Raw genomic sequence first — 23484 nt, forward strand, 5'->3', positions numbered from 1 at the left:
ATGTTTAAAAAGATTTTGAAGGCACTTCTGTATGCCGATGATGTTACCATGTTTCTGCGTGATAAAGATGACATTAAAGTTGTTTTGGGGATATTAGACGAGTTTACAATTATATCCGGTTTGAAGATAAATAGAGTAAAATCAGAAGCAATGTGGATTGGATCAAAACGGAATAGCAACGAGGGAGGATACGGATTAAGATGGGTTAAACAAATGAAGATTCTGGGAATATATTTTTGCAATACATCCAGTGCCTCCCTCGTGGATGAAAACTGGACACAACGAATTAAGAGTATTAAGCAGGTGATTTTAAACTGGGAAAAACGGAATCTTGGCATATTTGGTAAAATGTGCGTAATAAAAAGTTTTTTGATTTCTCAGCTCGTTTATGTTATGCAGGCAATATGCATCCCTGAACCTGTGTTGAAAGAAATTAATACGTTATTGTTTCGTTTTCTTTGGAGGAAAATTAATTGTAACAAGAAAGCGTTTGAGAAAGTGAAGAGAAGTGTTATGTGCAGTGGAATAGGAACAGGAGGAATCCAAATGATTGATATGCAAATATTGCAAGAATCTATTCTGTGCGGCTGGCTTGCTCAGCTCTCGAATATGAATAACAATAGTACATGGACTTGGATTCCTAGATTATATTTCCGTAATTTTGGAACAGATTTATCATGTTTTAATTCAATTATTGGTCCTAAAAAGTTTAAAGGGTTAGATAGTCTTCAGTCCTCCTTCTGGAGCAAAGTACTGCGAGTCTGGTTGGAACATAATACACTGCACTCTTCGTCATCTCTGAAGATGGCATGCATATGGAATAATGTCGATATAAAATATCAAAATAATGTAATTTATTTTGACAACTGGGCAAAAAAAGGAATAACACATGTCAATGACCTCTTAGAAAACAATTCCATTTTGTCATTTCAAAATGTACAGAACCTAATTGGTACTTCACCAGAACTCTATTTACAGTACATTGTTGTTCACTCGGCGTTGTCTCGTTATTTAAAGAACAATACGGATTATGTATATGCTGTCACTGAAGAATTCTCGAAATTGTATTTTAATGATAACGTGATGTTAAAAGCTAGAGAATTTCGAAATTTTATGACAGATATGAAATATAGTCCACCCTGCTGTGTTCGATTTTGGCTGAACAAACTTGGTATTAGTATTGAAGAAAAAGTTTGGCTTAATGCAAAAGAAACAACAACAGAAACCAGACTAAAAGAATTACAGTGGAAGATATTACACAATATATACCCAACCAATATTCTCCTCTTAAAAATGGGACTCGCAAATAATGATAAATGTCCATACTGTATTGAACAAGTTGATTACATTGAACATTTCTTTTTCTATTGCAGTAAAATTCACCATTTGTGGAAGCATGTTGAAACATTGTTCTACAATCGATATAACATAGCAATTATTCTACAAGCAACAGATGTGCTGATTTATGTGCGAGATAAGAATGGTTTGACACATGAAATGTTTAAGTATCTTACCCATTTAATCTTGATTGGAAAAATGTGTATAAGTAAATTTAGATATGGGACACCCCTTGAAATATTATTTATTTTTCAAAGGGACTTAACCCTCAGGGGCCTGGTATAAGTTGAGTGTTAAAAAAGAAAAAAAAAAAAAAAAAAAAAAAAAAAAAAAAAACTCCACATGCACTTACTCATTCATGCAGCACTCTAGCGCCCGGCCATGCACAACTCACACACTGGAACCCTCGTACGGCTACATATGACACCCGCACAAACATTACAGCCTCAAACATCGTACTAGATCTACAACTAACAAGCATACATCCACTATCAAACACCGAATACATCATCACACATTACATCATAACATATTGCATTATAACACACGCACAAACATTACAACATCAAACATCGTACTATAATCTACAACTAACAACAATCATACACTATCAAACACCAAATATATCATCGTACATTAAATTACATCATACCCCCCCACCCCACCATACATTCACAATCGACACAGAATACATCATCATACATATACATTACATCATAACCCCCAGACATACGCAATCAACACATAGTACATCATCATACATTACATTACATCATAACCCCCCCCCCCCCCATCATACAAAGTAAACAGACGTCAACATTTCACTCTTACCCCCCCCCCCCCCCCCCCCGCCAATCACACGTCCTCTACTCTACCATCGCTCACACCTACTACAAATCACCCATAGTCCTCCAAGTCACAGTTCACAGCATCCTTCCGCAGTCACAGTTCACATCACCCATAGTCCTCACATCACAGTTCACATCACCCATAGTCCTCACAGTCAAATTTTACAGCACTCAAGTCTATCTAGCATACTGTCACATTCACAGGGACTGGTTGTAGAGTCGTACAGCCATCGGGAGGAACGAGTCCCTCATCCGGTTCGTCCTGGCCCGCCAGCACCTCAAACGGCGTGATGACTCACGCGTGGGCTCGCACGATGCGAGCGCCTGGTGCAGAGGGTGGCGGTCGTCAGAGCGGATCATGCTCAGCTTCTTCAGCGCCACACTCGGGAATCGAGTGCTGAGAGGCTGAAGCTCAGAGCCAATGATGGAGCCTGCTCTCTTCACAATCTTCTCCAACCTTTCCATGTCGCCTTTCTTTGCACTGCTGTGGTAGCAGAGCTGGTTGAAGGAGACGACACTCTGAATAGTCGCCTGGTAGAAGAGGTGGAGGATCTGTGGGTCGACGTGGAACTGCCGCAGCTTCCTCAGGAAGAAGAGCCTCTGGTTTGCCCGCTTGCACACGGCGTCCACGTTTGGCGACCAGTCGAGCTGGTTGTCGATGATGGTGCCCAGATACTTGTAGGTATCCACCATCTCGACTGGTTCGCCCTTGATGATGATGGGGTCGACGGCGGACTTGGTTCGTCGGAAGTCCATGATGAGTTCCTTCGTCTTGCTCACGTTGAGCTTCTCGTGGAGGGTCGTCGGCCTTGTCCAGATCTCTCTCCTCAGGGGCTGGAGATTCCTGCAGTCCTGCTTTCAGTGAAACAAATAATCCACACACGTGTTTCGGACACATCCTTCGCTGGGGATTGGTCCGGGGTTTGTTTTACATGGAAAAGAGTATCACTGCACTTGGACACACAGCTGTCCGTGCAGAGTGTAACTAACACATATGTCCGTGCAGAGTGTAACTAACACATATGTCCGTGCAGAGTGTAACTAACACATATGTCCGTGCAGAGTGTAACTAACACATATGTCCGTGCAGAGTGTAACTAACACATATGTCCGTGCAGAGTGTAACTATCACAAAATGTCAGTCAGCACAAGTACTTCAGCAAAACCTCCCACTTTTCACAGGAAGCAGCAGACGGGCGCAGTGGCCTAGTGGATAAAACATCGGCCTTCTAATCGGAAGGTCGTGAGTTCAAACCCCTACCCGATCTCCCAGGTCAACTAATGTGCAGACCTGCTAGTGACTTATTCCACTTCGTGTGTACACGCAAGCACAAGACCAAGTACGCATGGAAAATATCCTGTAATCCATGTCAGAGTTCGGTGGGTTTTAAAAAAACGAACATACCCAGCATGCTTCCCCCGAAAGCGGCGTATGGCTGCCTAAATGGCGGGGAAAAAACGGTCATACATGTAAAAGCCGTGGGAGTTTCAACCCATGAACGAAACAAACAAACAACAGGAAGGAACCAAACACAGTTCCAAGGTACCTCAAAGGAACAATACCAGATATACCAAACCGGGAGAAATAACATTTCAGGCTCTTTCATTTGTAATAGTTTTATGTCATCTGTCCTGCGTCGAATCCACGTATGGCAAGGACCCACACAACATCAGGTATTTGTGACCCTCCACCACGGAATGAGTCGCATGTCACCTTTGCATGATTTTCATATTTTTACATTTTCCTTACAAGTTTTTTTTTATGCTCTATCCAGTGGTGAAAGCCGTTTTAGAAAAGAGCGAACACTGTTTGAGTTATAAGCCTGTGATTAAGGTGACCCTCACACTGTTACCAGACACTCCCCGGACTTATATTAAGCCTAGCGCAGAAACGCGCGAGGTGACATGCGACTCTTGTCATCATTTTCACGAGTTTTCATTCACAAGCACCTGGTAAATAAATCTCATGTTCCCCGGGGAATAAATCCCCGGTTACCATAGTTGCAGGAAGCCCTATTACATGGATAATCAAAAGCAAACCCAATAGAAACGCTCGAGGATTCTTCGGCTCTTTTCATTGGCGTTTCCCCAGACCTAAACAGACGACAAGACACTGCTTTGCAAAGTTCCAAAAACCAACTGGCAAACTGGCAAAAGTAAACAAAAAAACAAAACTACTTCAATAAATTCGTCACAAACAAATGAAACCTACCGATATGTCATGTCTTCTTACAAAGTCATGGAGTGCGTGTATCTTTGTGTGAGAAACACGAACGTCAAGTTCAAGTCAAACCAATTGACCCCTGAGCTGACACACACATTTTGACCCGTGCACAAGACGTTGTATCGATAAACGAAGCACAAATAATAAGAAATACTGATAAAAGTAAAGAAAATAGCAACAAGATATGCAAACATTTCACAAAGCCGAGCAAACAGATTGACAGGTCTAATGAAAAACAAAGAGGTACTGAGTCGGAAACAAGATCGCGATTCTTTCCTTCGCTGCACGACGCAAATCTTCTGTGACCTTTGACTCAACGTAGCTTCCACATTCGATTACTAAGCTTAATACTCACAACTGAAAGCCGAGGGAGTGGAATACCGAGATGAACAAACAGAACTGTGCATCCTCAAACCTGACATATTCATCCCAACATTTTATGAACTCTAAAATACAGAAAGTTGCTTTCACACGCCAGCTTTGATTGCCAGTGGTTATCCGCACGGAACTCGTGTGGTTATCAGCACGGAACCCGTGTTTCAAAGCATGGCTCCCTGTGTTGATTGTTATCTTATTTTCTCACTACCAAAATGATGACAAAAACGATATTTGGTGGTTTGTTGTCAGACCAGCTTTTTTTGTCGGTCCTTCGGCCTTGGTCAATAAATATGAAACAAAAGACGATATGCTCCCCCTCGGACGACAAAAAAGCTGGTCTGTCAACAACCCATCAAACATCTTATAATGTCGTGGTGGAGGGTCACATATGTTTCCAATGACAAGACCAAACAAAGTAGGGTCGGGAGGACGAATACTGGTGTTTTGGAAGCTTTTTTTCTTGTTCATACAGGCGCATGTGTGGCTTTTTCTTTTCCGGTAATCATGTGAGCTGTGTCCCCTGGACTTCAGAGAAAGTCACATTCCTTGTGAAGCCTGCAAAATCAAATTTGCCATTTTTAATTGTTGTTTTTATTTGAAGGTACAAAGACAAAATGTCTAGGGTCGGCAAGAAAACACAGGGTCGGTCGGGGAAACATTGAAAAACTAATTTCTTAGCCCTAGCTATCAAATCCCCCCTCCCCCCGACCCCGAGCTGTTGAATGTGCAATATTCTCATTTTTTACAAACAAACCACCTGACACTACTACTATTGCTAGTACAATGTACTAAAAAGAACAACGTAGAGATCTTCTTCTTCGTCTGCGTTCGTGGGCTGAAACTCCAACGTACACTCGTGTTTTTTGCACGAGTGGAATTTTACGTGTATGACCGTTTTTTACCCCGCCATTTAGGCAGCCATACGCCGCTTTCGGAGGAAGCATGCTGGGTATTTTTGTGTTTCTATAACACACCGAACTCTGACATGGATTACAGGATCTTTTTTGTGCGCACTTGGTCTTGTGCTTGCGTGTACACACGGGGGTGTTCGGACACCGAGGAGAGTCTGCACACAAAGTTGACTCTGAGAAATAAATCTCTCGCTGAACGTGGGGACGAACTCACAATGACAGCGGCCATCTGGATACTTGTAAAGTTATGATGTTGCGCTATATAAATGCTCATTTATTATTATTATTATTATTATAAATCCAGCGCGCTACCGACTGAGCTACATCCCCGCCCACGTAGAGGTCTGTAGCTTGAGAGTATTGAGACATACGTTTCTCTATAATTGTACTGATTTACAAGACCACCTTAGTGTACTTGAAGTTTTCCGCGATAGCTCCATAATGTATGTTATTACACCTCTCACGTTATCAAATTGGTCGTGGTGATTGATGGCTGGTTTATTCTTCACGCTCGAAAATAAATACGTTATTATTTAGCTTGCCACAAAAAGGCAATTAATTTGTCGTTAGTGTTCATATTTATTCAGGAGTTATTGGTTATTGTGATATGAAAAAATCACTGCTTGCCTCTAAATCTACGTGCGACGGTTTTCAGATCTTCGGACGTCCATATTGGAATTTCTTCCTTGGTTGCTTAATTTCTTTTATATTAAGTCTTGAACTTAATGTTTTACGGTAGACTAGGAATCGAGACGAAGTGAGTGTGTGTGTGTTTGTGTGTGTGTGTGTGTGTGTGTGTGTGTGTGTGTGTGTGTGTGTGTGTGTGTGTGTGTGTGTGTGTGTGTGTGTGTGTGTGTGTGTGTGTGTGTGTGAAGGCTTGACAGCAGCAAGTGGTCTTGTTTAAGTCTACCCGTGTTAAGCATCGCAACCCTCCTCGGAACCACTCCCTACACACACACACACACACACAAAACGCACACACACACACACACACACACACACACACACACACACACTCTGCCCTGCCTTTCTGCCTCCATGTCTATTCCTTCCACCTCAACTATGCTTACCCCACTCCCCATCTCTTAATGCCAATCCTCTTCCAGTGGGCACCGCCTCCTACCCCCCCCCCCCCCCCCCCCTATTTAACGCCCATTCCTTCTAATTGTGCACCTCCCACCCCCTTCCCAGCAACACTTGGTCCCTCACTCCCCTTTTTTTACGCCCACCCTTTCAACACACACACCGTCCATGATGATGTTGATGATGATGTTGATGATGATGATAATGCTGATGATGATAATGCTGATGATGATGATGATGATGATGATGATGATGATGATGATGATGATGATGATGATGATGATGAGGATGAGGATGATGATGAGGATGATGATGATGATGATGATGATGATGATGATGATGATGATGATGATGATGATGATGATGATGATGATGACGATGACGATGATGATGAAGATGATGATGATACTTTAACACAGTAATAAAACGTGTCAATAATCTAACAGATCAGTACATTACAGCTTGGATATTGCTTTCGAAGGGAAATATAAGGTAACATCTAAAGGCTAATTGTACAAGTTGATAGCCGCTGTTCCAATGATTTGAAATTAAATCCAAGACTCCATTAGGACATAATGACGGATTTATAGCGTGTTAAGCACTTACAAACACAAGAAAAGCCTAGGAGTTTCATATGCCTTTGTCCACACGTAGAGACTGATATATTTTGTGTGTTATTAGAACTCTCGATTTGACGTTGATACCCACATTAATGTCAAATGTTGTACATTGGGTCCTCCAACTACACTCAACAAATATAAATATACCCCTTGGGAAGGGCTGAGCAGAAAAAAGGGAGAAACGTCTCACTAGTGGATTGGTGGTTGGTTTTATACGTCCCAACAACTGCAATTTCTCCATGTGAGATGATGAAGTTAATTTGATTTGATTTGATATATGGCGATGCGGGATCGAATTCCAATTGGAGGGGTGGAAGGGTGGAAGGGTGGAAGGGTGGAAGGGTGGAAAGGTGGAAGGGTGGAAGGGTGGAAGGGTGGAATGGTGGAAGGGTGGAAGGGTGGAAGGGTGGAAGGGTGGAAGGGTGGAAGGGGGATGGGATGGGGTGTGGATGGAGGTACCCATTGGGAAGGGATCGCTCTAAAGAAAAATGCTGTTGGGTGTTTAACGTCCGTTCAACCTATTTGGCCATGCGGGTCTAAAGAAAAGGGGAGAATTGTCTGCCATAGAAGGATGGCATTGGGGTGGATACGCCATGCCAAGATAAGGTCTTCGCTGTTCTCTGTACTAGGAAACACATGCCATACCCAAATGAGGTCATTATCATATCCTGATACCTTCATAAGCGTCCAGACCTGTCTGTGAACAAATTTAGATTTGTCTGGGATTCTACACGAGACACGAACATAAGCGTCTCAGCTCTACTGTCTGATGGCTCTCTCTTTTATTTTTCAAAAGGATACTGCATTAGACGTATCTTATACTTAAGATATATTTCTTCAGGCTGTTGCCTTACACGCTCTCACACACAGACACACAGACGGAATTAACCTGCAAGTTTCACATTATGTATCAAAGCATGAATCGAGCGTCTTATTTCGCGTGGAGGGTATAATAAATTAAATATTATTACAGTTAATGTTGGTTTTTATAAAACAGCAGTAAACATTATTACTCTGTTTAAGTGGAATTTTCGATGTCATTTTACACAGAATAATGATATTTCATTTCTTTGACTCAAATTCCATACAGCGCAACAGCTGACTTTTATTATGAGTTAATTCTAATATGCTTACTGATAGCAAATGATCACATGTCGAGGTAACGGATATCACCTCATGACAGCAGGCGAATGTTGATATCATTTTTTAGACATGCCTGTAATCATATGCTTACAGTCAGTATTATTAGAAATGACGGTTTTATTACCAGCTAATGTGCACAATAATGATCAAAGTTATCGTGCAAATAAGATGGAATAGCCCAATGAAGACTTGATTGCTCTGATCCTGACGTTTATTGAGCGACGCAATTTCATTTGATTCGATAGAACTTTGACCGTGCAATTTTCAAGCACAAGCACAGCATGGCACCCGGCCGGGTCATACCTAAGACTTTAAAATTGGCAATCTAGTGGCTGCTCCGCCTGGCGTCTGGCATTATGGGGTTAGTGCTAGGACTGGTTGGTCCGGTGTCAGAATAATGTGACTGGGTGAGACATGAAGCCTGTGCTGCGACTTCTGTCTTGCGTGTGGCGCACGTTATATGTCAAAGCAGCACCGCCCTGATATGGCCCTTCGTGGTCGGCTGGGCGTTAAACAAACAAACAAACAAACAAACAAACAAACAAACAGCATGGCATTCTGAGAAATTGGGTGGTGTCTTGAAGTTTTGTGCACATACACCAACCGACAAAAATTGACTTTTCGGTATCTTAACAAGGCAAAGTTTATTAAATGTATTAACAAGTCGCGTAAGGCGAAAATACAATATTTAGTCAAGTAGTTGTCGAACTCACAGAATGAAACTGAACGCAATGCCATTTTTCAGCAAGACCGTATACTCGTAGCATCGTCAGTCCACCGCTCATGGCAAAGGCAGTGAAATTGACAAGAAGAGCGGGGTAGTAGTTGCGCTAAGAAGGATAGCACGCTTTTCTGTACCTCTCTTTGTTTTAACTTTCTGAGCGTGTTTTTAATCCAAACATATCATATCTATATGTTTTTGGAATCAGGAACCGACAAGGAATAAGATGAAAGTGTTTTTAAATTGATTTGGAACATTTAATTTTGATAATAATTTTTATATATTTAATTTTCAGAGCTTGTTTTTAATCCGAATATAACATATTTATATGTTTTTGGAATCAGCAAATGATGGAGAATAAAATAAACGTAAATTTGGATCGTTTTATAAATTTTGGTTTTCTTTTACAATTTTCAGATTTTTAATGACCAAAGTCATTAATCAATTTTTAAGCCACCAAGCTGAAATGCAATACCGAAGTCCGGGCTTCATCGAAGATTACTTGACCAAAATTTCAACCAATTTGGTTGAAAAATGAGGGCGTGACAGTGCCGCCTCAACTTTCACGAAAAGCCGGATATGACGTCATCAAAGACATTTATCAAAAAACTGAAAAAAACGTTCGGGGATTTCATACCCAGGAACTCTCATGTCAAATTTCATAAAGATCGGTCCAGTAGTTTAGTCTGAATCGCTCTACACACACACACAGACACACACACACACGCACGCACATACACCACGACCCTCGTTTCGATTCCCCCTCGATGTTAAAATATTTAGTCAAAACTTGACTAAATATAAAAGGGTCATTTCTGCGAAGAAGCCGCCCTGATATTTCTAATTCAAAATTAGAGTTTATCTTTGAGAGTGGTAAATAAAAAGGGTACCGGTCTGACCGCTATAACATTCAGCAGGTCACCTAAAATCAGTCCTCATGATTGGTCTAAGTGGGTCACATGGTGCACCAAAAATGATAATAAATATGGTTTGTCCGTGGTGACATTATAAACTCCTAACTGAATGGTAAAAGTGTACAGATTGCACGAATCACTGTAGCTACAATTGGAAACAGACACAGTCAAAGAGGAGCAAGTTTATTCTATTTAGATTTGTGATGCCGTTCAGGGGACATTATTCACATAAAAACCGTAGTGTATTTGCGCATAGTTTGGATCCTCTATAGCGCATACACAGTAGATATTACACATTGTTCTTGGCGTTAATTCCTCCTCCGTTAACAAATAACGTTAAATTGTCAATAACAAACGTTCCAACAACCTACCTTTCTTGTTTCTTGATTCTGAATTTTGGAACGTTGGCAGTCTCTTTCTTTTTGGATTTCCTTCGTTAACGTTAGAATTCTAGACACTTCTTGTTGTGCTGCGACTGTGTGCCTCCCTCTGCTAATTAGGTACAATACAGATATCAACTCAATAGGCCCAGAGATCTGAGTGCAGCCAGCTAGGCAGACAGACAAACTAACAAACAAATAAACAAACAGAATGAAACCTATACGCCCCCCTCACCCCTCACCCCCCCCCACCCCCCCCCCCCCCCCCTCCGTATTTACTGGGAGGTGCATTCCAATTGTTCTTTGATAATAAAACGCAATATATATTTATTATCAGACAACTAGTGTTTATTGTCCAGCTGTTGATAACATACGGTAGCGGAACCACGATGATGGTGATGGTGATGGTGATGATGATGACGATGATGATGATTACGATGATGATGATGATGACGATGACGACGATGATGATGATGACGGTCTACTGTTGATTTATTATTAATATTACTAGTATTGAAATGAATAACAAAATCATAAAAAAATTCATATACATTTTCTATTTGTGTCTTATTTTGAAATTAATTTCAAGAATTCATTTTTGAGAGGATGGCGTGTTATATGGTGATTAAGTGTGGTTTCAGTGCGGCGCAACAGCCCAGTATTATATTATGTTGTTTATTTCTAGAAAATGCCATAAGATATTATGTATTCTTTTCAAACGACGGAATTAAAAAGCTGGGTGGGATTGGCCATACGTGACTTTCTCTCTCTCTCAATGTCTGTAAGCAGTATGTGGACGTCAAATAAATAAATGAAATTATACAATCGACACAATCCCAATGGTAATCAATCACGTGAGTAATTTCTGTCAATCAGAATGAAGGACAGTAAAGAATTTTATTTCTTCCTTAATCTGAAAAAAATACTTTGTATATATAGCGGCGGGCCTCTCTGTTGCAGTCAGAACGGTTCGGAACATCGTCCTGTATCAGCAACCGGTCCTGCTTCCTCATCTGAGCCAGAGTGTCTACACAAATACAACCTTTGTAAGTAAAGAGCTCACCATGTTCTGATTTCAGCAACTTTAGCTTGAATGAGATGCCTGAAATTCCTGATCGGCAGACAATACTCACTTGGAGAAATACGACCGTTGAAAGGAGATAGCGCAGCGAGATCTCACCGTCATATGGCGAGCTCACTGTGATTTTAGCAATGTCAGTTTGTAAGAAGTGCCAAAAATTCTAATTGACAGACATTAATCACTTGGTAAAGACTAACAGTGTGAATAGCAAGCTCACAATATTCTCAACATCCTGAACGCTAACTAGGTTTGACTAAGGTGCTGGACATATCTGAAGTCGGATCAAAATGTTTAGAAGTATTTCAAATTTGAGAAATGTCTTTAAATTTTTCTAAGTGCATGGATCAACAGCTCATTTCCTAAGGCTTAATAAAAATTCGTTGAATTTTCTTAGGTTTGATCAATATTTTGAGATTTTATTAAATTGGATATATCAAATGTGTGACTTCTTTGAATCGTTCTTTATATTTTTGAAATTGTCAAAGGCCTTATCAGAATTATGAGGATTTCTGAAGCTCGACCAACATTTGGATAACTTTATGAATTTTCATACAAAATGTTTAGCATTTTCTTGAGTCAGATCAAACTTGAAGTTTGTGAAACTTGATCACAGTTTTGGATTAACATTTCGACAATTATTTGTTTCCAGATTTTTGTCAAAATTGGTCAAAATTCAAAGACGCTTGATGATACAATTGTCTGAAGTTGAATCAAATTGTTACGTTATGGTTTTGTTAAGTTGGATCAAATATCCAAAAAGCTTGCTGAACATTCCAAAATATGCTATTTTGTGAAGATGGATAAAAAATTTACGTATTTTATAAAGTTGAATCTGATTAAGAATTAAGGGCAACCTTGTACAATCTGTACAAATGACGTCATCAAAATGTCTACAAATGACGTAATCTAAATGCCTATAGATGACGTAATCAAATTCCCACATGTAACATAATCAAAAGCCCTGCTGTGATTGGCTGTTTTAGAATCATGGGGTCCTTCAGCTTCTACGCTGCTTGCGTCATTGCGGTGTTTGCCGGGATTACTTCAGCCGGTAAGTACAGACTTAATCTTAACACAGTGATGGCGCTTACTATTTTTCGAACCGGATTTTTTGTGCTTCAAGTAGGAATCCGGGTTCTCGGTTGAACAAGACATTGTTTTACGCTTACTGCCCTTGAATGATTGTAAAACAAAACGAGTACGTTATATTAATCAGGGGGGGGGGGGGTGAGGGGGAGGGGGGGTGACAGTCATGACATGTTAGCCGGTTTGTGTGTGTGGGTGTGTGGGTGTGTGTGTGTGTGTGTGTGTTTCTGTGTGTGTGTGTGTGTGTGTGTATGTGTGTGTGTGAGTGTGTGTGTGTGTGTGTGTGTGTGTGTGTGTGCGTGAGTGTGTGTGTGTGTGTGTGTGTGTGTGTGTGGATGTGGGTGTATGCCCAGTTGAAGAATTTATTTTGAGATTGAATTTACCGGTAAGATACCGGCAATTTCCCTGCTAAAACAATACTTTGTATCAAGATTACATTTCGAGTAAGTAATATTATAATTTTTTCCTGAAAGCTTTGATTTTCGGAACTTAGAGTAACGTACATTACGTGTGAAAAACATGCATTGCAAAATTGGATTGTCTTTGTCAAAACAAAAACAAAAAACTTTTCATTCAGCATTGTTTTTTTTTTTTGTTTTTTTTTTTGTTTTTTCTTTCTTTTTTTTTTTCTTTCTTTCTTTTTTTTAAATCTCAGTTGCATGCAGGCTGCTTCAACCCTTTCTTTTTTGCCTTTTTTTTTTTTTTGGTTTTTGTTGTTGTTGGCGGGGAGCATCCTTCTTCATGGATCTTTTTTTTTTTTTTTTTTTAAGTAAATTTTTTACTATTGGTATTAATATGTACAAGAACGCATTTCCATTAGTAAATCATCAAAAAACATCAAAACAAGTCTACAATGTAATCGATAAGCAATGTGACTACAAGATACAAATTCCATCAGGATAAAAGGTATCGTTTTATGTTACAGGGGCAATGCCTCTACAGCTATTTTACGTCCTCTCATTTATATAACTTCCAAATTGGTGTTGTGTCAATATGCGCGCGCAGTTTTGAACTTGTGTGAAAACTGCCACAAATATTACGAGCGTATGTGTTCGCCATTCGAATGGAATAGTTAACGAGCTTAAAGAGAATACGTGAAGTACTTCTTGTGAGCAATCATAACACATCGTCGTCCTGGAGTTTTGGCGTTACTCGATTGTTGGCGATTTAGATGTTTTTGAACTAAATAAATCATTCTCCATGAGAAATATTCCTAAAAAATACGATGGACAATCCATGATTCAACATTCTTTTATCTTTCTCTCCATACCAGGTACAAATATAAACACTATTTCATAATAAAAAATAATCAGGTTGGGCCTTCTGCTGAAAAGATGTCTAAAATGAGTTACACCAACATTCCATGACGACGTCGAAAAGCAATCTATGGCGTCATTGCTCAAAGTCAGCGCTTTATGTCTTGTGATATGACGTTTTTTCTGTTTGTCTGGCAGCTTGCCCTTCCAACAGGTTCGAGTGTGACAACGGGAAGTGTGTCCCGATCACGTGGGTCTGTACCGGGATAGACGGATGTGGCGATAACAGTGACGAGAAAAACTGTGGTAAGTGTGTGTGTGCGTGTGTGTGTGTGTGTGTGTGTGTGTGTGTGTGTGTGTGTGTGTGTGTGTGTGTGTGTGTGTGTGTGTGTGTGTGTGTGTGTGTGTGAATACGAATACGAATACACTTTATTGCTATGAAATGTAGTGTTTATAAGACACGGGAAGATAAAGAACAAAATGATTTCATTTGTTTCTTTTTTGGGGAAGCAATTATATACAAATTCTCCCAATTTAGTGTGTATACATTGTCTAGTAGGAAAAGTTGACTTGTTACATCATATAAATAGATAGGTCGATTAATTTCACTCATGAAAGATTTTCGTAATTGGTTGTTTTCTATGCCATTATCTAGAAAATGTATTTCATCTTCTATTGCTCCACATGTTTCACATAATCTATTTTCCCTAGGTGTATTGCTGTATCTACCAGTTTCAATTTTCAGGTCGTGGGCACTTATTCTTAGTTTACACAACGACTGTTTATATTTTCTTTGTTTTATGAATAACAGATATGGTTCTGTTTTACAATTTGTTACTATTAACAGCTATTGTGTTTTCAGCGGAGCACTAGGGTCCGATATTTAGACGAGACAAGTATAATGCTGACGAGTCGAAAACGAGTCGCATTATACTTGTTCGACCGGCACGGTTGGCCTAGTGGTAAGGCGTCCGCCCCGTGATCGGGAGGTCGTGGGTTCGAACCCCGGCCGGGTCATACCTAAGACTTTAAAATTGGCAATCTAGTGGCTGCTCCGCCTGGCGTCTGGCATTATGGGGTTAGTGCTAGGACTGGTTGGTCCGGTGTCAGAATAATGTGACTGGGTGAGACATGAAGCCTGTGCTGCGACTTCTGTCTTGTGTGTGGCGCACGTTAAATGTCAAAGCAGCACCGCCCTGATATGGCCCTTCGTGGTCGGCTGGGCGTTAAGCAAACAAACAAACAAACAAATACTTGTTCGAGTCTAAACATCGGACCCTATTACCACGCTGAAAACGCAATAGCGTTTATATAGCTATTCTGACATTTTATTCTGTGTTAAAATCATGTTTTTGTCAGCAACAACTACCAGAATGGTCCATGTCGTTGATTGCAGATGACGGTTATAGTGCGCATATCCCTTGGCGCATGTATCCACGGAAATCACCGAACATTGAAAAACCTAGGACATGTATTACCGAGAAGACTCGAGATAACCGGATATTTAGCATTACGTCAATATGCTAGGAGTCATGACGTATCATGCTTGCTTGCGTATATTCTATGTTCGAAAGTCTGACTTCTGTTGGGGATTCGCGTGATGAAACTTCATTTCTACATTGCACTATACAATGGACGTTCTATGTGACAGGAGAGTTTGCTGATTTTGTGTTAAACATTGGAAAAATCGTCTGCTAAATTTAGAGATAGGTCGCTTCAGATTGCAGCTTCTTGAACTTTGCAAGGTTTGTTGTCTGTTAAAGAACTGGATTTTACACGTAATGTATGTCATGTACTGTAAGCAACAAAAAACACAAACACAAAGCAAATGGCATCGTCTGTCGACTAGTCACAGACACAACCCTGGCGAGGTATGCGTGTACTTTATACACGTGGAAGAAACCGGGACCATGCGTCTTTGTATCGGCAGGAACTTACCAACTTCCGAAGCGTTATCCTTGGATGATCGCAATAAGGATGTGTGAGACCATCCAATCACAGCCCCCGAATTCCCCCACGTGTCTATCAGAATAGCTATATTCTTTGATAATCAAAAAAAAAGCAGTCTCTTTGTTTTTGGATTTATTCTATAATAAAAATGTAACTTTGGTGAATTTCTTATTTGACCTTTCCAGAATTGTATATTGGGGAAGGGCTCCTAATGTGGACCGGCTACTAATATGGACCACTTCCTGTTCTGACAAACTAACGGCGCAAGAGCGCTCAAAACAATTTAATTGGCTGTATTTACCCTCTCTGGATAACTTGCACATGTCAAAACAGTTGCAGAAACACAAACCTCAAAATCGTTAGACTTTTTCTCTTTTTTTCACTTTTGGCAGGGTTCACTCTAAATTTGCCGCCTAAAACGGACTCGTTTCTGTCCACAGCTAAAGCTTTTATCACACAAACATTGCTATATATGACAGCTAAGACCGTATTTGTTACATTTTAGCAGTGTTGACCCCGAGTTTCTACTGCAAGCAAAAAGTAATAGCGAAATCTCAAAGTAAGTGTGAGTCCCCTAATATGGACCACCTTCAACAAATCGAAGAAAATAAAAGCTAAAGGCTATTTTCATTAATTCATTAAGAAGCTTGCTGGAAATAACCTATAACTAGCCCTCGAGATTTCAAAAAAATATAACAAATAGTCTTTTTTTCGTGGAAGTTGATAATTTCACTTATTTTCACTCTGTTTTTGATAAGCTTCTTTAGTTTCCTGATGTGCTTCAAATAATGCTCTCGTTGAACCCGAAACAGATAAATCTAAAGCATATTTTAATTAGTCTGACTTGCACACTAAGTTGTATCATGTTATTTTGAAGTATAGGGGGCTTTTTACAGTGATTCGTGAAGGCCTCTTCACTGGTCCATATTGGGCACCCAGGCTCCTAATATGGACCATTTGTGATTTTTTCTGTATTCAATTACACATTAACATGCTTCCATTTGAAACTTCGAGGTCTTCATCGGGGATTGACGCCCGACCAAAGGTAATTGAAGCCCGACGGAGCGAAGTGACGGAGGGCTTCAATTAGACTTTGGGAGGGCGTCAATCCACGATGAAGACCGAGAAGTTTCAAATGGAAGCATGTTAATGTTATTGTAATTCAATCTGACGACGATCTCTTTCCTGCTTTCATGCGGTTGTAAACAGACAGAATTGGTTCTGTTCTGTTCACACACTACTTTCAGTCCACCTACCTGCAAGGGTCAAGTCCCAAGAAATATGTCTCTGTATTCCTATCGTATCACTCTGCTCCTGTTTTGTTTTCTTTCACACACATTTTCCCTTCTTTTTTGACGGGTTTCTGGACAGCAAACTCTAAAACAAATTATTTTCATCACAAAAGCGATCTTTGGAATTGACTGACGTAGTCCGGAAGAATTCATGCATCAACTTACGTCACGTATTCGACGTCATCACTTCGCATACCTTATGGTCTCGGTATTTCGTTGGCCTTCATATTTTCTACTTGTAAAATGACCCTCAAAGCTAACCGAGACTAGTTGAGGCTGTATCAATGCGCCTCGCCAGCAGGTTGTTAATGGATTTTTTAGCGAGTGTTTATCGACAATTAATGACCGGTAATTTTTAATGAGTTGGGGCATTCTGACCAATCACATGATCTGTTTGAGTGTTTCATTAAAACGCAAACTTGATTGAATTACAATTTATGCTAAATGTCTATCAAAGCTATATCACTCTAATTAGGCCTAACGGTTAACCTAAGAGAGAAGGACTACCAAACACAAAATGAATCTTCTTCGCAAGAAAACAAGCTAGTTATCAGCATGAAACAAAAAGTGGTCCATATTAGGAGCCCTTCCCCTATTGAAGTTCCAATTTTACTTTTCTTGCAGACACGCTTATCAAAATACACATGCCCTTTTTAGGGAGCGTCGGTTAGAAAATTCAATCAAAATATAGGAAAAAAGAGTCGAAAGTGACAAGAAATTGTGAAATTGTTTGTGCCTGTTCAGAATGCTTTCTGGCTGCCATGTGTGTCTATGCTTTTCCTCTTCTTGTTTCGGTTTGACGTGATGACTTAATGCCCTTCATGTGTCCCGTCAGACACGTACGTGTGTCCCCCTGGCTACTGGAAGTGTAAGAACAACCGCTGTGTCTATTCTTTGCCTTGTCTAGTTTCTGTTTAACGAAATCACTGAGTTCCTTTGTGTGTCCTGTCAGCGACGTACGAGTGTCCCCCTGGCTACTGGAAGTGTAAGAACAACCGCTGTGTCTATGCTTTGCCTTGTCTAGTTTCTGTTTAACGAAATCACTGAGTTCCTTTGTGTGTCCTGTCAGCGACGTACGTGTGTCCCCCTGGCTACTGGAAGTGTAAGAACAACCGCTGTGTCTATGCTTTGCCTTGTCTAGTTTCTGTTTAACGAAATCACTGAGTTCCTTTGTGTGTCCTGTCAGCGACGTACGTGTGTCCCCCTGGCTACTGGAAGTGTAAGAACAACCGCTGTGTCTATGCTTTGCCTTGTCTAGTTTCTGTTTGACGAAATCACTGAGTTCCTTTGTGTGTCCTGTCAGCGACGTACGTGTGTGGCTGCCATGTGTGTCTATGCTTTTCCTCTTCTTGTTTCGGTTTGACGTGATGACTTAATGCCCTTCATGTGTCCCGTCAGACACGTACGTGTGTCCCCCTGGCTACTTCAAGTGTAAGAACAACCGCTGTGTCCCAGTGCAGTGGCTGTGTACCGACATCGACGGCTGTGGCGACAACAGTGATGAGGACAAGTGCGGTAAGCAAGCTTAAGGCCAAAACACATCTGCGCAGTCGCCACTACACTACATGCTGCGATAGGGATTATGACAAGTACTTTGCCTGTTTTCTTTTCACGCAACGTGGGCAAAAAAACGAATTACCTCAATAATCTGCAGTGCGTCGTCTATCCTGCTGGCGTTACATAGGTGAGCGCCAGGCTTTAGGGTCACAGAACTCTAGCTTTGAGTCACAGACGGAAAATGTCCAGTCGTAATTAAGTCGCGTGCGTGTTGACAAGGTTCAATAACGTAGTGTTGTGATTTAACAGTAGTGCGAGATGAAACGGTATTGTTGTCATATCACCCTGTGACGTGGTGATACAATATTGTATTCATATCACCCTGTGACATGATGATACACTATTGTTGTTTAACACCCTGTGACGTGGTGATACAATATCGTTGTTATAACACTCTTAGACGTGATGATACTATATTGTTGTTATATCACCCTGTGACGTGTTTATATAATACTGTTGTTAAATCACCCTTTGACGTTATGATACAATATTGTTGTTATATCACCCTATGACGTGACGATACGATATTGTTGTTATATCACCCTGCCACGTGCAGACACCAACCGGTGCATCATGAGGCGCGGCAAGAAGCTGCGCACGTTCAGCAACACCAAGGAGCGCATCAAGTTCCCCTGCAAGTACAACGCCATCAGGGATACGATCTGCGGTGATTATAAGATCACCATCACCCCTGGCAACGCCATCGAGGCTGACAAGAACAAGCGCTACATCGTCAAGACCGTTTTCCTGGGCTTGGAGAGAATTAGCGACGGCATGAAGTATGAGGGGCGCAGTGACCTCAAGATCGCTAAGAAGGTCAGTCTCTGCTTTGTACCCAAAGTCATTTTCTCCGAAAACTCCCAAACACTTCCGAAAAAAAACCCGACAACTCCCGTAAACCCCCGAAAACCTCCACACACAAGAACACAAAAACAAAACCTCGAAAATCTTGCAGAAAAAGTAATTCAACGAGGGATTTTCGGCGGTTTCAGGTGTTAGAATCTTTTTGATCCCACACTTTTTACAATCCCATTGTAGTTTACTGCAAATATCCGCAAATCGCTCATTTCCTGGATGTGTGCAAACTGTTTTCACTGTTGTCTATATATCTCATACGTCAATGTCAATAAAGCGTCTACATCAAAAAGCTGATCGTCAGCTGAGACTAACTCCAAATCTGTCGGAGTAAGAGGCAATGTTCGTCTCAGGCATCTGTTGGTATTGTGGAGACGATAAGCTACATATTGCACCTAAATGGAAGATGAGAAGAATCTTCTCAAATTTAGAGAAAGGCCAAAGGGACATAAACCAAAAATGGATTTTATCAGTGCATTCCAAGAGTGCGCTAACAGATTTAGCACACTCGCCCTATCCAATTAAATCCTTTCGTTTGATCATGTGACACTCATTTCATTTCATTTCATTTTCATTACTTTATTGTCCCATCGCTGGGAAATTCGGGTCGCTTCCTCCCAGTGGAAAGCTTGCAGCAACGGAGTCGAGCTACCCAGGTGTCTGCGTGTTTAGGTGTATTCAGCCACCTGCACTTATGGCAGAATGACCAAGGTCTTTTACGTGCCATTGTGATGACACGGGGGTGGGACATGGCTTCCGTCTCTGGGTCTGCACATAAAGGTCCATATTAGGAGCCGGTCCATATTAGGAGCCCTTCCCCTAACTATGTAGGTGGATGTGCGTGTATGTGTGTGTGGGTGTGTGCATGTGCGCGCGCTCATGTGTGTGTGTGGCTCTGTGTGTGTGTGTGTGTGTGTGTGTGTGTGTGTGTGTGTGTGTGTGTGTGTGTGTGTGTGTGTTTACGTGTGTGTGTGTGTGAGAGAAAGAGGGTGAGAGAGGAGGGGAGAGAACAGCCGAGTATTTGTGGGTGTATGCGAGAGAGAAAGACAGAGAGGAGTGGAGAGAACAGCTAATTGTGTACATGAAGGCTATGTTTTACAAATCACGGGGCGAAAATGTTTTACATTTTTACAAATCACGGGTTAACAGATGCGCCCGTGTCAGTATGACAATTATTGTTATGAAAACTCGCGTCTTCTATGCCACAGAAAACCACGCCTTTGACATTATCCTTGCACTATTTTTCCCCAGTACATTGATGGCATAAAGGACGCGCCTTTCAACAAGTTAGACGGCGCGCTGGAAATCGACCAGATCCTCAGCTTTTCCGCCGGCTCTGACGACGACGAGGTGACTGTCTACGAGAAGAACAATGCAAGTTTTCTCTTCAGGTATGGACAGTACATGCCTGGAGACACGTGGCACAGAAGGTCTGGCTTCGAGTTCATCTGCTTGAGCGACAACTTCCAACCTAGTGGATACCCCGACCAGATCTGTGGTAAGATGGTGTTTCTGTCGGTGTGTCTGTGTGTGTCTCTCTGTCTTTGTCTCTGTTTCTCTGTCTTTGTGTCTATGTCATTGTCGCTCAGTTTCTCTGTCTATCTCCCTGTATCTGTGTTTCTGTGTCTGATATATCTCTATCGCTCTGTATGTGTGTTTCTCTGTCTTTGTGTCTCTGGCTTTGTCTCAGTTCCTCTGTCTATGTCTGTCTATCTCTCTGTATCTGTGTCTGGTGTCTCTACGTCAAGTTCGAAAAGCTAACGCTGTGTGCAATGTACAGGTATCGGTAACAGGCAGCCTAATAACGATGTGTGCAATGTACAGGTAACGGAACGAAGGACGAGGTCAAGGCGTTCAAGAAGTCCAAAGGATATAAGGAAAGTCGCCAGGCTGTCCTGTTCCACGAAGTCTTCACCAACGACGGCATCGTTCAGACGTAAGTCTTCCTCACACAGTCATATTGCTCATCATCTAACACAGTCATAGCCTTTTCTGATAGTCTGTCACACAGCCAGGTGTGTGTGTGTGTGTGTGTGTGTATGTGTGTGTGTGTGTGTGTGTGTGTGTGTGTGTGTGTGTGTGGGTGTGTGTGTGTGTATGTGTGTGTGTGTGTGTGTGTGCGTGCGTGCGCGTGTTTGTGTGTGTGTGTGTGTGTGTGTGTGTGTGTAAGTGTGAGTGTGTATTGAGCGATTCCGATAATCCTACAGGACCGATATTCATGAAACGTTACATACAAATACCTCTAGATGATAATCCCAGATGTTGGTTTTTTTTCTCTCTCATGTTTTCGATAAATGTATTTCCTGACGTCATATCCGGCTTTTTGTCAACGTTGAGGCGGCACTGTCACGACCTCATCTTAATCAAATGATAATGTTTTCGTTCTCAGTGACTCTGACTGCAAGTCCACGGCCAACGCCATCAGCAACAAGTGCAAGACTCCCGCTGACAGGTTTAAGGCAGCGACACTGTGCTATCCCGTTGTTGCCAAGAGTCACTTCCTGAGCTGTATCACCCGTAACATCGAGAGACCTGAGAGTGCAATGAGGGTGAGTCACACACACACACAAACTAACACACACACACACACACACACACACACTCACTCACTCACACACACTCACTCACTCACTCACTCACTCACTCAATCTCACACACACACACACACGAACACACACACACCACACACACACACACACACACCACACACACACACACACACACACACACACACACACACACAGAGTCGCTACCCCCGATGTATCACCCAGAACCTCGAGAGATCTGAGAGTGCAATGAGGGTGAGTCACACACACACACACACACACACACACACACACACACACACACACAGCGCTACCACCGCTGTATCACCCAGAACCTCGAGAGACCTGAGAGTGCCATGAGGGTGAGGTACTTGTTCGTTAGGTCCTTGTTAAACCAGTACAGGGAAAACCCCTTTCTCTCTCTGTTTTTTCGCAGCACTGTGTAAAGTTCGTGGGCACTTGTTGCAAAAAAAGGTTTGTAGATGTAGCCTACACGTTCCGAGGGTCGCCGTTTGTAGATGTACACGTTCGAATCAACTCAAATTGAGATCAATGTTGACCTCGCTCTAGCTCTCCGCAGCATTATATTTTAGGCAGTGGTTAAACAAAATGTGTGTAGACATGTACACGTGTGAACGCATTTCCCTTGGCCTAAGAGCAGTGGCCTTTCAAGTAAAGTTTCGCTCACTGATCTCGTCTTTCTCTGTCTCTTCGCAGCACTATATCAGTTATTTGTATACACAATGTGTGTAGCTCGGTCATATACACGTTTGGACGCATTTCCCTTGGCCTAAGAGCAGTGGCCTTTCAAGTAAAGTTTGGCTCACTGATCTCTTCTCTCTGTGTGTTGACAGCACTGTGTGGAGTACGTGTGCAGTAGGTGTACCGACCCCAACTCTTGTCTCGCTCTGTCCGAGGAACTCGACGGGTGCATGGAACTGGAGGGTGTCTCCAACTTCGTGAAGTCACAGTGCGCCCCTAACCTCGCAATCGCGACATAGGTCACTCGGCTCTGACGTCATACAGAAGTGTTCGTGACACGTTAGTGTCGTCATGACGGACTGGAAAGAACTGTCTGTGGACGACCTGTCTCCGACCTTCTTGAATAAACTTGATACAGCATTGAGAACCTGGTGTTCTTGTTGGGGTTTTGAGAAAGAGGTGTGTGTGCGTGTGTGTGTGTGTGTGTGTGTGTGTGTGTGTGTGTGTGTGTGTGTGTGTGCGGCCAAGGAACATGGGCTAAGTCCCTTGATACTATATCCTTGATGAGGCCTACTTGCTAGGCTGGACAGTCCGCAGAG

General features: G+C 41.7%; 2 protein-coding genes across 3 annotated transcripts; one reads left to right on the top strand and one right to left on the bottom strand.

The window, feature by feature from the left end:
* Positions 1 to 2253: 2253 nt before the first annotated feature.
* On the bottom strand, positions 2254 to 10735 carry LOC138974024 (uncharacterized). Of its 2 annotated transcripts, none has more exons than XM_070346726.1 (2): positions 10552 to 10735; positions 2254 to 3038 (listed from the first exon to the last, which is right to left on the bottom strand). In XM_070346726.1, the coding sequence occupies exon 2, from the start codon at positions 2940 to 2942 to the stop codon at positions 2385 to 2387; it is 558 nt and encodes a 185-aa protein (XP_070202827.1). In that variant the 5' UTR covers positions 2943 to 3038; positions 10552 to 10735; the 3' UTR covers positions 2254 to 2384. The 2 variants fall into 2 exon arrangements, 1 of the variants encoding a protein (XP_070202827.1); XR_011458270.1 differs by lacking the exon at positions 2254 to 3038 and adding an exon at positions 5193 to 5343.
* A 741-nt stretch (positions 10736 to 11476) lies between these two features.
* LOC138974031 (uncharacterized) lies at positions 11477 to 23312 on the top strand. The gene is made up of 9 exons (XM_070346733.1): positions 11477 to 11606; positions 12625 to 12692; positions 14182 to 14289; positions 18624 to 18740; positions 19339 to 19598; positions 20889 to 21135; positions 21462 to 21573; positions 22027 to 22186; positions 23038 to 23312. Exons 2-9 carry the CDS (start codon positions 12629 to 12631, stop codon positions 23182 to 23184), a joined length of 1215 nt encoding a protein of 404 aa, XP_070202834.1. The 5' UTR covers positions 11477 to 11606; positions 12625 to 12628; the 3' UTR covers positions 23185 to 23312.
* Positions 23313 to 23484: the final 172 nt, after the last annotated feature.

This window comes from Littorina saxatilis, linkage group LG8 (genome assembly GCF_037325665.1).
Source record: "Littorina saxatilis isolate snail1 linkage group LG8, US_GU_Lsax_2.0, whole genome shotgun sequence".
Classification (NCBI taxonomy): domain Eukaryota; kingdom Metazoa; phylum Mollusca; class Gastropoda; order Littorinimorpha; family Littorinidae; genus Littorina; species Littorina saxatilis.

Bases quoted from the DNA above. Each gene is read 5' to 3' on its own strand.
- LOC138974031 (XM_070346733.1), top strand. From the start codon at position 12,629: ATGGGGTCCTTCAGCTTCTACGCTGCTTGCGTCATTGCGGTGTTTGCC. The intron at 14,290-18,623 runs GTAAGTGTGTGT...GTGTCCCGTCAG, and splicing joins CAGTGACGAGAAAAACTGTG to ACACGTACGTGTGTCCCCCT. The intron at 22,187-23,037 runs GTGAGTCACACA...GTGTGTTGACAG, and splicing joins GACCTGAGAGTGCAATGAGG to CACTGTGTGGAGTACGTGTG.
- LOC138974024 (XM_070346726.1), bottom strand. From the start codon at position 2,942: ATGGACTTCCGACGAACCAAGTCCGCCGTCGACCCCATCATCATCAAG.